This window comes from Microtus pennsylvanicus, chromosome 6 (assembly GCF_037038515.1).
Source record: "Microtus pennsylvanicus isolate mMicPen1 chromosome 6, mMicPen1.hap1, whole genome shotgun sequence".
In the NCBI taxonomy this organism is placed as follows: domain Eukaryota; kingdom Metazoa; phylum Chordata; class Mammalia; order Rodentia; family Cricetidae; genus Microtus; species Microtus pennsylvanicus.
This window is the reverse complement of record NC_134584.1, coordinates 52,316,757-52,333,905: the sequence shown is the minus strand read 5'-3', so window position 1 is coordinate 52,333,905 and position 17,149 is coordinate 52,316,757. Positions and strand designations below refer to the sequence as shown.

At 43.7% G+C, this 17,149-nt stretch overlaps 1 protein-coding gene across 2 annotated transcripts in view; it reads right to left on the bottom strand.

Moving 5' to 3' along the window:
* Positions 1-17,149, bottom strand: part of Arhgef28 (Rho guanine nucleotide exchange factor 28) — a 290,004-nt gene that overhangs the window by 157,185 nt on the left and 115,670 nt on the right. For both annotated transcript variants that reach the window (XM_075976247.1, XM_075976246.1), the window contains exon 5: positions 1,834-2,017. In XM_075976247.1, the coding sequence (XP_075832362.1) occupies positions 1,834-2,017 (184 nt within the window). The remainder of the gene's footprint in view (positions 1-1,833; positions 2,018-17,149) is intronic.

Here is a 17,149-nt window from a genome sequence, read left to right as displayed (position 1 = left end):
TATTCAGGTCTATCATGTGGTCACATCCAACAGACAGTTCCCCAGATCCCTCGCTTTACAGAACCAGCTCTGTCCCTTTCTGCCTCTGGCATGATCTCATTTTGCTAATGAATGTTTGCTTTACAGAAATACAGCTGAGAGCCTGTAACTTACTTACAATGGCTTGATTTCTACTTTGTCAATGCTACAATGCTGTGGAAGATACGTGAATTCATTAGAAATGTTACTTTCCGGGTTTGAATTTTGATTTTACCCAGGCTGGAGGAGGTACATACGTAGTGGCAAAAAGCCTCATCCCACAGTCAGTCACACAACCATGAGGCTACAAATGTGGACCATGTTGCCCAGTGATGTATAGAAGGCTGGGTATAGCAAATGCATTGGAAATGGGAAATTTTCAACCTAAAACAGATTCAAAGGACATACCTCCATTTAAAATGGAGGTGCCTTTGAGCTGACTTATCTCCATCAGATGGAGTGACAGAAAGGGATCTGTAAAGACCAATTTTACTGGAAGATACAGTCTTCACACGAATTCCAGAATCTTCTAGAAAACGAGCCACTGAGGTGAAAGGTCCATGGGACTGAGTAGCGGCTCTAATTTGAAACACAGATACTCCATCATGCGATCATATAATCACATAATATTATGACATAATTGAGTCTACTTTTAATTCTGCCTATGAATTGATCTATTAAACATGTAAATTTTTAAAACATACAGTATCTTCTGGTGCTGGAAACAAGAAGGAGGGGCAAAGCACCAGCAGATAAGTCTACCTCCAGGGGGGAACACTGCACCAGCAGCCGTAACTCAGTTATGGGACACGTTCTTGCCCTGTTCTTTGTAGCCAAGAAAACAGGGTTGTGTTCATAAGCAAAGGAAAGGACAATTCCCTCTGGAGAGGCTTGTCCCTTGGTTAATGACAATTTGATCAAATAAAGCAGGGGAGGAGAAAGAGAAAGTTCTGGTTTCTACCTAATGCCCACTTAAGCATCAAATTACCATTAATTAATCACATCAAATTAATTACATTGATCTATATGAGCCAAACAAGAAAAACCATCCCACTAAGATAGACCATGTAATAATACTCTAGCAATAGTTAAATTTTTATTGTAATTTTCAATGTACTATTCTAGTTATAATTTGTATTTTACCATAGTATATCAAGGCAATCACTATATCTGGCTCCTTCTTTCATAACCGAGGACAATTCATCTGAACCAAAGGAGCACATAATCCGCTGGTCAGTCACTGGGAATGTTGAGAACACTGCCGACACAGACAGCTTCATAGGTAACAGATTATCTTCCTTACATGAACTCACTAAACCCTAGTGACTACACCTATAGCTTACCTGCCATTCTTACAATGGAAATTATGACACCGGCATTGAACTAGAAATAGTCCAGTAAGTAAAGGAAAAATGTTCTCATCTCTCAAATGGTTTAGAAGATAGCCAAAAAAGTAAAAGGTCATCCTGTGACTATTACTAAAATTAATCATAATCATACAAGAACATAATTCAGAAGCCTCTGTTAAGGAAATGATGTTGAAGCTAAAGCCTGAAGGACAGTGTAGGCCACCGTTTGGACAACTCTTTCTTCATCATTCTCCCTGTCTCTCCTCCACAAAATACTCCCAACCAAGGTATCACATATGCACCAGCTAAGCATATACTGGTACCAAGTGTATATTTGTACAAGAAGACTAGCTGTATAAAACACAAGCCAACATTAGCAGATGGTTTAGTTGTCCCCGTTTTCTCATAACGCTCGGCAGCTTTAAGGACATGGTCAAGAGAGACACTATCAAGCAACTGAACTTACTTTGCGATGTCTTCCACCAGCATGGAATGTCCACCATGCAAAGCCAGGTCTAATGGTGTGGTACCCTCTTCATTGGGTAGCTCCAAGGCCTTGACGCCCCCCGGGAGACACAAGAGGAAGTGGAAAAGCTTAGGCAGGCCCCATCTCACGGCCAGGTGCAGGAGAGACTCTCTGTGGAGAGACACTGAAGAGAAGGGAAAACGTTGTCAGTTCCTCCACTCATAAACTTTGTCTTGTACATTTTATTAAAGAGCTGGTCAACTGGGTATAACAGAAACATCAGGGCTGGAAGGAATCGAAAGTATCTCATCTTGACCTCATGCTCTACAAATGATGAGAGGCCCTGAGGTTTTCTGGAGGTCAGGGAGCCAGAGAACACTGGAGCTATGACACCCATGACTGGTACAGGCTCTTTCCATCCACTATGCTACATCCTGTTGCCACTCAGGATGCAGGAACATTATGGGAGGAGACAAGTTCTCAGGAAAGATCATCCTTTGGAAATACGCTCACCAATTTCTAAGGTATCCAACTAAGAAGATCCTGCCACACAGACAAGACAGACTATCAAGACCAAAGGCACACAGAAACCTCCGTTTCTACCATTTGTCTTCAGAGCTAGTCCTCCCTCATGAGAGGCTGTGGCAGAAAGCAGTTTCTTAAGTCTAGAGCACTCGTGACCACGGTCTGTCCCCAGACTCACAGTAATTGTGTGTACCCAGCCCACATCTCCACACTGCCAAAGGCCCCCTGGTGCGATGCCTTCGCAGATGGCCCTGCACGGGGTCCTCGGCAGCCTCCTGCTAGTTTCCACTGGGATGTTTACTGCCGCATGCTGTGATCATTTGCTGACTTCCACTGTATAAGCTGACGGGCCCGCAAAGGTTTTCCTTCTTAACAGTAGCTGGTAATGCATAAGGCCATTAAGTACTTGCAGAGTTGAAAAGTAATTAACTATCTATGTCTCAATTGTGTGTGCATATTTACTTCATATGTACTATAGAGAGAGTTTGTACACTTGTCTCCCTACAGTACCTAGGACATAGGCGATTCATGACAAGCACTATACTGGAAATAGGTAAAATATAAAAAACATTTCCTTATATTAAAAAGCTAGACCCAAACTGATTGTGGCGGCACCTGCCTGGAATCCCAGAGCTCAGGGCTGTGAGGCAGGAGGATCACTTGTGCCCAGGAACTTGACACTAACCTGGGCAACATAGCAAGATACATACATACATACATACATACATACATACACACACACATACACACATACACACATACACACATACATACATACATACATACACACACACATACACATACACACATACATACATGCCAGGCTCATGAACTTTATAGGCATGCTCACACTTTAAAGGCATTCTAACAGCCTAAACACAAAGATGGTCACTACAGATCTGTTGTGATGAGCAGCACACCATGGGGTCTAGTAAGTAATGATACTGATTATATATTCATAACCCAAGAGAGCTAGACAGCAGAACGAAAGGCCCAAAAGGGTAAGGACCTCGTCTTCTGTCCTGTGGGATCCCGCGAGCATCACAGTGCCTGGCACACTTGCTAAGCATTTACAGATGAAATTACACACGAATGGCAAGCCCCTGTGGACGCTGGCTTTTCATCTTGGACTGGGCTGCTACAAGGGACCCCATCACTCTCCATTCTCTCCGACATAGCTCCTAAATGAAGCCTCACAACAGAAACTGTGGACTCCCAGCTGGTATTCCCACACACAACGAGAACATTAAGGACCAAAATGCCAGCTTCCCACACAGCTCACTGTCCACAGAACCATGATCTTATTGTTTTCTGTCTTCATTAACATAACTTCACTATTGCCAGAGACTCCTGCCCAGGCAAACCAGGGACTGTTTACTGCAGAAATTTCCCACAAGACTCATCAACCCTTCAGCAGGAACCACCAATGGACAGTAGAGAAGCCCTAAATCCAATTTAAACCATCATGATCCTTGCCAACTCCCATGAAGGCCCCCATCTGAACCTGCCATTCCCCCCACCATCACCAACCCTACTCCCACAATGAAAAAAAATCTTTATGAAACCAAGCTTCAATTTCTCAATGAATTCCTGTCTTGCCACCCCCAGCCCCTGCAGCCAGTAAGGGTTTGGAGCAGGGCTCCCAGATTCACTAGGGCAGTCATAAGCACAGCTTTGTCTCGTGCATGTGAGGAGTATTTGTGGAGGGATCATGGAACAAAATCCCAACGCAGCAGAGAGAAACGTCCTGCTGTGCATGGATACAAAATAAAACTGCTCGGTTTACACATTCACGGGTCTGCTCAGCTTTCTCTACATCTGCATCAATGACTAAGGGCTTTAGATTTCAAATACACAAGAACGATACCTGGCTCCTTATCACTGGATAGTACCACCCAGTCCCCTGCATAGTGGCGCTATCATTTGTTATGAGACACAGCACATAGCCCCTCTACAGTGGAACAGCATCCTAAACACCAAAACATCTAAAGTAGATCCGCAGCCCTGGCTGCACACAGTTACTGTGTATTTGTTTGACATGCTTCAACTCATCTTTATGAAAAATCACAAGGCTTACATTGGCTTTTCCTCTCCACGTGCTGGAAACTCAACCGAATGCCTCATGGACCCTAGGCACCAAAGAATTGATTCTTTTTTTATCCTTGAAATTTATGACCATTTTACTTATTTACTTAAAAATCATGGCTTTTATTCTTAGCAGGCCCCCTGCAGGACAAGTCTGACAACATTTGTACTTATTTTTCTTATTTCAAATAATAACCAGGAAGAGACTTGTTAGGATCAGGTAACAAAGCAAACACGCACCTGCACACACATGCACACATACCCTGGCCAGCCGAGGAGAGCCGATCGGCATGAGATACTGAGCGGCCACACTAAATGGAACTTTTACACCACAGATCCCGATGTGGAAGTGGTGAGAAAGGTCTCGTGTTTGTACAGGCTGCAGTTTTCTCCCGAGAAAAACACAACTGAGAGAGAGAGAGAGAAAGAGAAAGAGAGAGAGAGAGAGAGAGAGAGAGAGAGAGAGAGAGAAAGAGAGGATATCTAAACCCCCTGGAGTTCAAACAGTAGCACTGGTAAAGGCACGCATGGGTTCAGTACGTGAACAGTCCTGCTTAGGGCCTGCTGCAGTGTTCTAAAACTGGGGTACTGCTGACTATGTTCAGCTGACCAAGAAGAGTGACTGTGGGGGCCTCGCTCCCTCCAGCAGCAGAAACTTTCACGCCTGCCTGGCTCGTCCCAAGCATCTACTCTCGATTTACGAGGCGAGAGGGGGCCCAGCCTCACATCTCAAATGGGAGAGAACAGTCATGACCCTGCAGCTCACTATCCTCTCGGCCTTAGCCTCAGATCTTCCCCACTTCTGGAAGAGGAAGGAGGAGGGAAGGCAGGGAGAGAAGTTTCCTCTGATGGCCAAAGAAAGCACAGAATAAAGCTACGGGAGTGTTAAAGAGTGAGCGCTCTCATTCAGTGTGATGTTCAGCATGGAGAAGGCAAAGAGCCTGAAATAGGAAGCATCGTGACACATATAAATAATTCTGCTTGTTAGAAGGTTCCGATTTCTTAACAGCAGCCAAGAAAACCAACTGTGGAAAGGGGTTATACAGTCAGGCAGAGGTAGGGCTGTTTAATTAAAATAAAGACAAAAAAAGAGAAAAGACCTAAGTAGATGTCTCTTCCTGTTTATTTAGCTAGTAGCAGGAATTATGTGGAGTAATGTAACCAAGCAGAATTACTAATAATTGCTCTGATGGCACACATTAGAAGGTACAACTTCTAACATCCTGGGAACACAATCACCCAGACCCAGAGAGGAACTGAACAGGCCGTGACTTTCAATAAACCACTCCTGTTTCGGAAGGGTGAGGGCCTATCTGCCCTTAGCAGGGAACAAAGCTTGATTCTCACACGCCTTGCTCTGTGGAGCATCAGTTTCTCTGCTTATAAAACAAGTCTGGCATGCGCAAAAAGGATCCAATTAATCCAGGCTCATGGCCATGACCAATACCCAACAAGAAGCAGCTGACGGTAGGAGAGATTGCCTTTGGCATGTGGTTTGCGAAGGCACAGTTTCTTGTTGACAGGAAACTGAAGTGGCTCTCATACTGTGCTCACGACCAGGAAGCAGAAAAAGGTGAATGTTGCTGCTTGGCTGGCTTTCTCCTTTCCCCAGCCCACAGAAGGATGACACCTGCTTCAGGGCAGGTCGTGCCTCTGTGGTTAATCCTCTTTGGACACACCCAAAGTCATGCCTCACTAACGCCCCAAGTGTTTCTTAACCCGGTGAAGATGACAATTAAAACAAACCACCATAAGTCCACTCCTTCTCAACTTGATACCCAAGCAAGTCCCTTTTAAACCCAAACAGTCCACCTACCCTTAAAGCTCACGGCCGTCTCATAAGGTAAAATAGTTTAGTCTCACTCTAAGAGTCTCTTGAGTTTATCAGCTCCAACATTGGTCAAAAGACCAAAGTCCAAAATCTTGTCTGAAACTCAAAGAAATTTCTTAACTGTGAGCCTGACATGACCCCTCTAAAATAATTTTTAAACATTATATATTTTCAATATACAATGGCACAAAAGTAAATATCCCCATTTCAAAATGAAAGAATAGGGGCATAGTAAGGAAATATTAGATCAAAGTAAGACCAAAACCCAGCAAAGCAAATACCAAAACCTGCAGGTCCATGTCCAGCATCTGGGGCTAATGATAACACCATGGGTTCTCCAATAAGTTTACACAGCCCTGCTCCTCCAGCCCTGCTGCCTGAGGCACACACAGCCTTTCTTCTAGACTACTGTACTTCCTTTTACACTGCAGCCTTACATGGCAGATGTCCAATGCTGTTTGGCATGTCCAATATCCTGAGGACTCCATACGCAAACTAGGCTCCACTCTCTCAGCTTCACATACCCTTGCAGGTAACCGGCAGCACCACACAATGCCTGGACTTAGATGCATTCTTGGCACAAGCCTACATGACTCTCTGATGGGGGATGCCCCTATGTGTGCTGTGAGTATGTTCTATTACCACTGGTTAATAAAGAAGCTGCTTTGGCATACAAAAGGGCAGAATATAGCTAGGCAGGAAAGCCAAACTGAATACAGGGGAAAAGAAGACAGAGTCTGGGAGAAGCCAACAGCCACCAGAGGAGTAAGATGGCAGAGCATTTCCAGTACGCCATAGGGCTTGTGGCAATAAACAGATTATTAGAAATGGGCTAATTTATACGTAGAGGTAGCCAGCAAGAAACCTGGACCATCAACCAAACAGTTTGCAATTAATATTAGGCCTCAGAGTGGTATTTGAAAACTGACAGGCAGGAGAGAGACCTCCCGTGACAACCCTCTTACTCTTGACTCTTACATCTTACCAGATGCCACGTTGCAGTGGGAGCTTAAAATGTAGCCTGGCCCTCCCTCCCAGAGCAACCACAGCGTCTGTGTGTCTGGCTTCAGTGTATCTTAAAAGCCAATCCTGGGACTATATTTGCACAGGCAGCCCTGGAATTTCTTCCCGATTATCCTCAAGGTATCTTTCTGATTGTCCCAGTGCAAAGTCCAGGGTTTCTCCTTAATGGCGCTAATCTCTAACACTGGAGCCACTTTGTCTATACCCACCCACGTTTAAGCTCCTTTTCTCCTCAACAAACAGCTCTTACTTTCTCTCACTTCAAATCTCGGTAAATGTTGTAAGCAATAACCATGTCATATCCTGAATGTTTTGCCATCTTCCACTAAATAATGTAGTCCACTATTTTTAATTCAGCCTCACTCAAATTTTCAGGACATGGGCAAAATAAACCAGATTCTTCCCTAAAACATAAGAAAAACGTCCTCTAGCTCAGTTGTTGCTCGAGTCCGTGTTTATGGCTGAAACCTCGTGTGAGCACAGCCATCGCTGTCCACATGTCTCCTGGTGTGTGCTCTGCCAAACTGTCACTGCAATGGACCATTACACTCTTCTCGCAGAATCCTAGCAGGTACCCAGCTCACAACTCCAAATTCTCTCATATTCATCCCGGAAACTAGTTTCAAAAGCACACAAGGCACATGGCCAGGGTTCTCATAGCAACGGTCCCACTCCCAGTGCAAGTTTTCTTAGTTTCTTTTCTCGTTGCTATGATCAAATATCTGACAAGAAGCGACTTAAAGGAGGAAGGGATTTATGTTTGCTATCTATTCCTCTACCATGGCAGGGAAGGCATGGGCTGGGAGCAGGAGGTGGCCAATCACATTGCATTCATGGTCAAGAAGCCAGAAAAAGTGAATGCCGCTACTCAACTTGCTCCCCCCACATGCCCCCCTTTTTTTTTCATTAAGTCTGGGACCCAGCCCATGGGATGCCACTGCCATGTTCAAGACAGGTCTTTCCCTTTAAGTCATTAACCCTCTCTGGAAATGCCCTTACAGACACACTCACAGCTGTGTCCCATGAACACCTGAGATGATTTTTAATCTATTCAAGTTGACAATCAAAATTAACTGTCACCGCTCCAAAGAGAAGTCAATCAGGTCTTGGCTTTGTAGTGAGCAAGATGTGTACAAAACAGCACATACTGAGGGGACTTCAGATCATCTAAGATGAAAGAGAGAGGACAGGCGGGTGTTTTAAGGAAAGTGGTAACGCTTCACGGTCAGTCTGCACGTGGAACCATCCATACCTTTCTATTAGTCTATCCTTCAGCATGGAAGATTTAAAACTTAAATTGTGCCGGGCAGTGGTGGCACACGCCTTTAATCCCAGCACTTGGGAGGCAGAGGCAGGCGGATCTCTGTGAGTTCAAGGCCAGCCTGGTCTACAGAGCTAGTTCCAGGACAGGCACCAAAGCTACAGAGAAACCCTGTCTCCAAAAATCCAAACAAAAAACAAACAAACAAAAAACAAATAAAACTTAAATTGCTAATGTAGGCTCACCAATTATAACAACTGTGGCTATATATATGTAAAAACAAGAGGCATGTGAGAAATTGATGAGCTGGTGAGATGACTTGGTTGCTAACAGCACTTGCTAACAAGCCCAAGGACCTGAGTTTGGTCCCTGGGGGATACATGGTAGAAAGAGAGTATCTACACCTTTGACCTTCACACATGTACGCTGGTATATGTATACATTGATACACAATAAATAAATAGTAAAAGAATATAACAATTAACTAAATAAATTTCCTTAAGAGTAAAATGTAAGGATTTTCCCAAGAGTATCCGTGTTTATTGAGACACTATTCACAGGACATGGAATCAGTCTTGGTGCCTACCAACAAATGAATGGATAAAGAAAAAATGTGGCAAACACATACAGACATACACACACATGCACACACACACGCACCAGTGAGTTTTATGTGGCCAAAAGTTGAATTAAATCATGTCATTTGAGAATAAATGGGCAGGATGAGACATCATCATATTAACTGAAATAAACTAGTCTCACAAAGACAATAATTGTACTGTTGTTCTCCCACATATGTGGAATGTATGGGAGCACATTAAAAGGACATGGAAATAAAAGGGGGTACATATAGTCCAAGTATAATGTATGCATGTAGCTGCATAGTGAACGTGGATGAAACCCAATTGCTGTGAACAATTAATACATGTTCATAAACATATTTAACATAATTAGTTAAGCAAGATTCTGGACCTCACTGTCTCTGCATACACACACACACACATGCACATACATACACACACACACATTGCTATAAATACTTTGGGACACATGGCAATATCTAATAAAGAAATTGGATCTTACATCCCATAATGAGCTCAATCCTACATATTAACTCCAGCAATGAGTTAATATGTGTACTATATTATGTGTATTAATTCATGTGCACCACGAAACACACGCAAAAATTCAAAGTTCAAACTTAGAATTTTGTTGTTGTTGTTGTTGCTTTGAGACAGGGTTTCTCTGGAGCTATGGAGCTAATCTTGGAACTCACTTTGTAGACTAGGCTGGCCTCAAACTCATGGAGATCCACCTATCTCTGCCTCCCGAGTGCTGGGATAAAAGGCATATACCACCACTGCCCAGCTTTAGACAGAATTTTAATGTTCAAAATATACAAAATCATTGTAACCATATATTGTGGTTTGAATGAGAATCACCACCATAGGCTCATTTGTTTAAACACATGGTCTCTGTTCAGTGGATATTTGGGAAGGACGTATGTCATTGGGGCAGGCTTTCAAAGACTCATGCCATTCTGAGTTAGCTCTCCCTGCCTCCTACTTGTGGATTAAGATGTGAGCTGTCGGCTGTTCTGGCCACTGTGCCTTTGCTTTGCCGTCATGGAGATTAACCTCCAATAACTGCAAACCCAGCTAAACACTTTCTGAGAAAGACAGACAGACGGGAGGGAGGGAGGGAGGGAGGGAGGGAGGGAGGGAGGGAAGGAAGGAAGGAAGGAAGGAAGGAAGGAAGGAAGGAAGGAGAGGAGAGGAAGGGAGGGAAGGAGGGAAAAGAAAACAGTCAGATAATAGGGTAATAACAGTAAAAACAAATGACAAGGCCGGTGGGATGGCACGGTGGAAAAGGGCTGATGGCCTGAGTTGGATCTTCAGGACCAAAATGGTAAAAGGAGAGAATCTACTCTTGCAAGTTGTCGTCTGACCTCCATATAAACACTATGGCATGCTTACATTATTTACAGAGCAAATAAATAAATGTAATTTTAAAAAATTGATTATGACACTAAACACACCTACAACACACACACACACACACACATACACACACGTGCAGGAAGAGGGGTTTCTGAAAATAGCTGATGCTGGGCAGTGGTGGCTCACACCTTAGTCCCAGCACTGGGAAAGCAGAGGCAGGTAGATATCTGTGAGTTTGAGGCCACCCTGGAATAAGTTCCAGGGTAGTCAGGGCTACACAGAGAAACCAAATTGGGGAGTGGGGTGAGAGAGGAAGAGAGAGAGAGGAAATAAAACTGCTGAACACTCAAGACCCTCCCCCGAACAATTACATCAGGGTATCTAAAGAGAGGTGAGCACCCACATATCCTAGCGACTCTTAACACAAAACCAGAGTTGGAGCCTCTTGAAGTCAGTAGGTGTTTACCAAAATACATCCCTAAGGCCTGCCTTCTAGAACGTTGTTTTCCTAATCTGCTCTGAAGAGCTGTTATCCATTAAAAAGACTTACCAAAGGACAAAAATGACCAATTTTTTTTTGTGAGTTTAACAAGTTCTTTTCCACCCAAAGGGCTAACTGCTGAGCCAGGAAATGGGCTCAAACTCTTAGCAAAATGTTAAAACTAACGACAAGGATGAAATCTAGGGCAGAGGATACCTTGAAAACACAAATAAATTCGGAGGCTGGACTCCAGAAAGTGCAATAACTCCTGTGGGAAGCCATGGGGATGTATTCAGCATAGTAAGGTTTTGAAGACCAATGGTCTTCTATTCACATAAATCCAATTCATTAAAACAAATTCTACTCTGATTTCCAAAGCTGCACAATCATACAGGTCTCAACTTGTGCTCCCAAGTCATTCAGCAAACAAATATTAAGTAATTGCATTTCTATGTGCCAAACCCAAGCATAGATGGACACAGTCCCTCCCTGTGAACAGCAAACAGCCATTTGAGTTCAGAATAAAATAAAAGGCTGACCTATAGAATTGTTGCCCAGTGAACTAGAATTGTAAGGCTCGTAATAGACACAAAGAGTGTATGACGAAATAAGGAAACCATTCAGCCAATAAGAAAAGGTATCTGCATGTCCACCCTACAAGGCATCATGACACAGAAGCTTTCAGATGTTTAAAAAATGCCAAATATGAAGAGCAAAATGTAAGGAAACAAGAGGAAAATATTAACCAAAATTTACATGGAGAGTAAAACAGAAAATTTGTCATGAATAGCACACACACACACACACGTGGAGAGGGGGGGGGTTCTGAGATGCTTGCAAAGTTGTTAGTAAAACCAAGAAAAGGGGCCATGCAGTACAGCGCCTTCCATGGATACAGTCTGCTCAGGGCTCCAGGGGTAGTTATACAGCTAGCCTTCAGTACAGAAGGTGGGAGGCTGGTGAACCTAGAGTAGGAATCACAACTACAAACATGCATGTGCAAAAGAAAGGCACAGCATTAAAAAGAACAGATGACCAACATGGTAGCCATGGCTGATCACAAGGCCAAAAAGAAGGCACAGAGAGGCATTAGCACAGTAGCAGGCCGTGCTTGCCTGCGGCTTCTCTTCTGCACTGGATGCATTTGAGACACTCACTCAAACAGCAACCATGCCTAAGAATCCCTGGAAACATCCATTGCACACCATCATTCCAGAAAATCTGCATTGTGTGTCTACAACTTAGATGGATTTGGCATCTCACCAAGGTTGGCTATATTTCAGCTTCTGGAACTAGAACTACATCGTTGAAACACTAAAAAAGTCTATTATACCTCTAAGATGACGATTTTATTTTGGCTTTCACATCTAGAGACACTGTGGGTAACAGCACACCAGGTAATAAGAATCCAGATACACCTTGTATTGGGAGATAAAAGAAAGGGCTCGAGATCGGGATTTAAGCATCTATAGAGCTCCAAATTTGGGGAGTTGCCTGATCTATTAAAGGGAAAATAATATTGAGCCAGCTTACTACCTCAGAGTGTAAGAAATAGCATACAGGTAAGGGTTCCCAAGAACTATACATGATTTTTTTTTAATACAAGGAATCACAGCGTACTGTCACTAAATAGATATGTGGCGTGTTTGGAAGCAGTTTTCTCTGGTTATCATTTAAAAACATAATTGATGGGAACTAGTCTCCGGCTTAGGATGCACTGTAATTGCATCAGTGCAGGGCTCCAGATGAGCCATTAAGACAGATTGCCTGTAATCCCCTGCCTGGGGCCGCAGGCGGTCATTAGGTGTCATAAGCACCAATTACACCAGACCTTCTTTCCAGCCTGTGCAATCCATTTTTCTCTTACTGGTTAATGTCTCTTCAGCTTCTGTGCACCCCTCACACCACAGGTGAGTGGAATTCTCAGATGCATGCCTGATGACCGCAGGTGAGTGGAATTCTCAGATGCATGCCTGATGACCGCAGGTGAGTGGAATTCTCAGATGCATGCCTGATGACCGCAGGTGAGTGGAATTCTCAGATGCATGCCTGATGACCGCAGGTGAGTGGAATTCTCAGATGCATGCCTGATGACCGCAGGTGAGTGGAATTCTCAGTCACGTGCCTTGATGACCGCAGGTGAGTGGAATTGTCAGTCACATGCCTTGATGACCACAGGTGGGTGGAATTCTCAGATGCATGCCTTGGTGACCACAGGTGGGTGGAATTCTCAGATGTATGCCTTGATGACCACAGGTGGGTGGAATTCTCAGATGCATGCCTTGATGACCGCAGGTGAGTGGAATTGTCAGTCACGTGCCTTGATGACCACAGGTGGGTGGAATTCTCAGATGCATGCCTTGGTGACCACAGGTGAGTGGAATTCTCAGACACGTGCCTTGATGACCGCAGGTGAGTGGAATTCTCAGACACGTGCCTTGATGACCGCAGGTGAGTGGAATTCTCAGACACGTGCCTTGATGACCGCAGGTGAGTGGAATTCTCAGACATATGCCTTGATGTCCATTCAGGACCCTTGCTCTTTTCAGAAGTCAAATGAAAACCCAATGCAGTTTCCACTGTTCTACTGCCAAGTAGGAAAAGTGTGGATTTCTCTTGCAACTTGGCGCCTAACATGGGACTTGAACCCATCACCTTGAAATTAAGAGTCTCGTGTTCTACGGACTGAGGGTTGTGGGAATTTATTCAACCAAAAGCAACTGGACTTTTGAAGTCTGCAGCAGTTTTCTGGATTCCAGAACAACCAGGAAATTAGCCAATGATGTACAACTAGGCAGGCTCCACTCATTGCCCTGGTACTAGACACCTGAGTCAGGACCCTGTTCCTAGGCTAAGAAATGTCAAACTTTGAGGTGTAAACTGTAGTATCATTGAGAGATTTTTATCCATCTCATTTCGTGTCAGAAACACAATCAGCAAGGGTTATTCCAGTAAGGGGAGAGAAAGAAAGGAAGTAGAATTGACCAAGCAGGAAGTTAGTATCAAAGGGGCTATAGACTTAGCAGGAGGCTAGGGAGGTTGGGAAGAAGTTTCAACAGAAATGTGGACATCACACCCTCTTCCTTCCAAGGCTTCAGGACATTGAAGTGGGAGAGGAGCAGAAAGATTTTCAGAGCCAGAGATGGTGGGTGACGACAGTGAAGTCGTATTTTCTAGACACAACAGGGCAGTTGAGCACAGGAACTATGTGGTGAGAGCATTCACCAGCCCTGCACATGCTCAATAGATAAAAGTCTGATGTGGAATTGGGGAAACAGGCATGAAGTTCCAACTCTAGCTAGGTGTGGTGGTTTGGAAGAAAATGGCACTATTAGGTGGTATGGCCTTCTTGGAGTAGGCAAGGTCTTACTGGGGTAAGAGTGTTACCGTGAGGGCAGGCTTTGAGGTCTCATATATACTCAAGCCATGCCCTGTGAGACAGTGTACTTCCTGTTGCCTTTGGATCAAGATACAGACTTCTCCAGCATCATATCTGCCTGAGGACACCGTAATTCCAGTTGCCATGCTCCCCACCATGATAATAAACTGAACATCTGAAACCATGATTAGATGTTTTCCTTTATAAGAGTTGCCATGGTTGTGGGGTCCCTTCACAGCAATAGAACCGTGACTAAGACACTGAAGAACTACTAACAACAGGTAGCTGCCGAGAGACAGGCTTATTTTTTAAGGGTATGACCCCCCCCCCCGATCAACCATATTCCAGGAGATGACCACAGATGGGAGTATTTGGATAGCACAAACTGGACTTGGTGGGTTAAAAAATAAATAGAGGACATGAAGTATAGGGTAGGATGGATAAGGAGGTGAGAGATGAAGGGGCGGGAGGGGGTGAATAAAATCCAAAGACATCGTATGAAATTTTCAAAGAATTTCTAAAAGTTTTGTTTAAAAAATAAAAAAAAATAAATCTCTAAGAAATAAATGGAAACTTGCCAGAACTCATTAAAGTGTGTGTAAATGGCCAAGTCTTAAAAAATGTAAAATATATCTCAACAGTTTTCATTTTATTTAACAAAAAAATCACAGTCACGTTTATTTCATGCATATGAGGTCTCTGTGGTCTTGACGTTAAAATAGGTCTGACACATTCCCAACTGTTCGAGTTCACTCAGAAAGCAAGGGAAGAATGAAGAACGGAGACCACTTTTCTTCCTCCAGAACTTTAGCTAGTTCTAGTCATTGTCCCTCCCAGAGTACAAAGGCTTAAAGTAGCCTCAACTGCAGTGTGCTTGGGAAGGAAAATGTCTTAAAGCCAACAATAAGAAGATAATGAAAGTTAACATTTTGAAGAGAAACAGATTTATACAAAACAATTAAAACTCATTATTAAAGAATCAGGGATGGCTTTATTTAATACTGCTTATGCTTGTATCGCCTACTATAAATTACAGGCGGTAAAGTGAGAATTACAGAGAGGAAAAATCTGAAAAACAATAAAAAGCCAAAAGTGGATGTTTTAAAAGAGGATACAAAAAGGTCGACCAAGTAGGAAACCAACAAATTAAAAGTAAGAGGAGGACATAAGCAGACAGAAAAGGATGCACCAACTCCGAGGACCCAGGCTGATGCCAGTCTCAAGCTTTCATAACACACACATGCACATACACACACATACAAGCATACACACGCGCGCGCGCGCGCACACACACACACGTACATGCATACACAAATACCCACACGCACATACCCACACATGCATGTACACACATGCGCACACATGCACATGAACACACACAAACACACACAACACACATGCACACACACATGTGCACAAACACGCGCGCACGCACACACACAAACACACACATTCTTGGGACAAATCAAAGTAATTGTATTTATAGGAGTGGGTCAGGACACAGATATGTGAAATACAGGGTGAGATTATAAAAGACTTTGAGTTTTCTTTTCTTTTTAATTTTTAAAAGATTTGTTGTATTCTATGTATAGGAATATTTTGGCCTGTATATGTCTGCACAGCACTGTGTGTTCCTGGTACCCATCAAGGCCAGAAGAGGGCGCTGGATCCCCTTGAACTGGAGTTGCAGCAGGTGCAAGATGCCGTGTGGGTGCTGGGAATCAAATCTGGTCCTCTGGAAGAGCAGCGAGTGCTCTAAACCACTGAGTCATCTCTCCAAACCTCTCTTCATACAGCTTGGTATGAATCCATGCCTATGCCAAGGCTCCTATCTGAGTCAACAAAAGGCTTTGTAAAAGTTACTGGGGCCAAGTAAAGGGACTTGGTCAGAGCACACAGCTGGCCATTTCCCCACTGCCCAATTCTGCTCCGCCCACCTCCCAATCTCTCCTACTCACCTTCTCCAACAATTGTGCTTTTAACCATCAAAGACTGGTAGTTTTAAAACTCATGTATCATTTAAAAAAAATAAATAAACCAGCACAAGAACATCATCCAAATCCTATTAAGCAATGTAAGAAAACTGAAACTTTCCACCTTTTTATTCCACTTAAAAAATAACCATAAAAATAAATAAAAATAAAAATAAACCATAAAATGATTTCTTGGTTGCTGTCATTTTCAAGTTCAACTCTAGTCCCATGTGTGCAATCAAAAGCTGTATGAGCATCCTGTGTGTTTGGGCAAGTCCAAGAGTAACGGGGGTGGAGATGGGCCTGGCTAGCAGAGATGAACTTCAAAGCCTCCCAGGGCTTGGGGTCCTGTGGGAAACACCCCACGGTAGGACGTTCAAAAATAAAAGCTTCTCTCTTTTTCCTGAAAATTATAATTGGGAGAGACAGTGACCCAAATACACCCTTATGTTCTCTTTCCCAGATGGGAGAACACCATTAGGATTCCCCACTCCAAGTCTAAGGCTTACTGTTGCCAGACAGAGGCAAAGTTTCTAAAATACCTAATTATTTTACATGCATGAGCATCGGCCTGCATGTATGTAGGTGCAACATGTGCGTGCCTGGTGCCTGTGGAGGTCAGAACAGATCATCAGATATCCTGGAATTTTGTGTTTGTTTTTCAAGACAGGGTTGCGCTGTGTAATAACCCTGGCTGTCGTCCTGAAACCAGCTCTTGTAGACGAGGCTGGCCTTGAACTCACAGAGATGCACCTGTCTCTGCCTCCTCAGTCCTGGGATTAAAGGCATGCACCACCACCGCCCAGCTATCCTGGAAT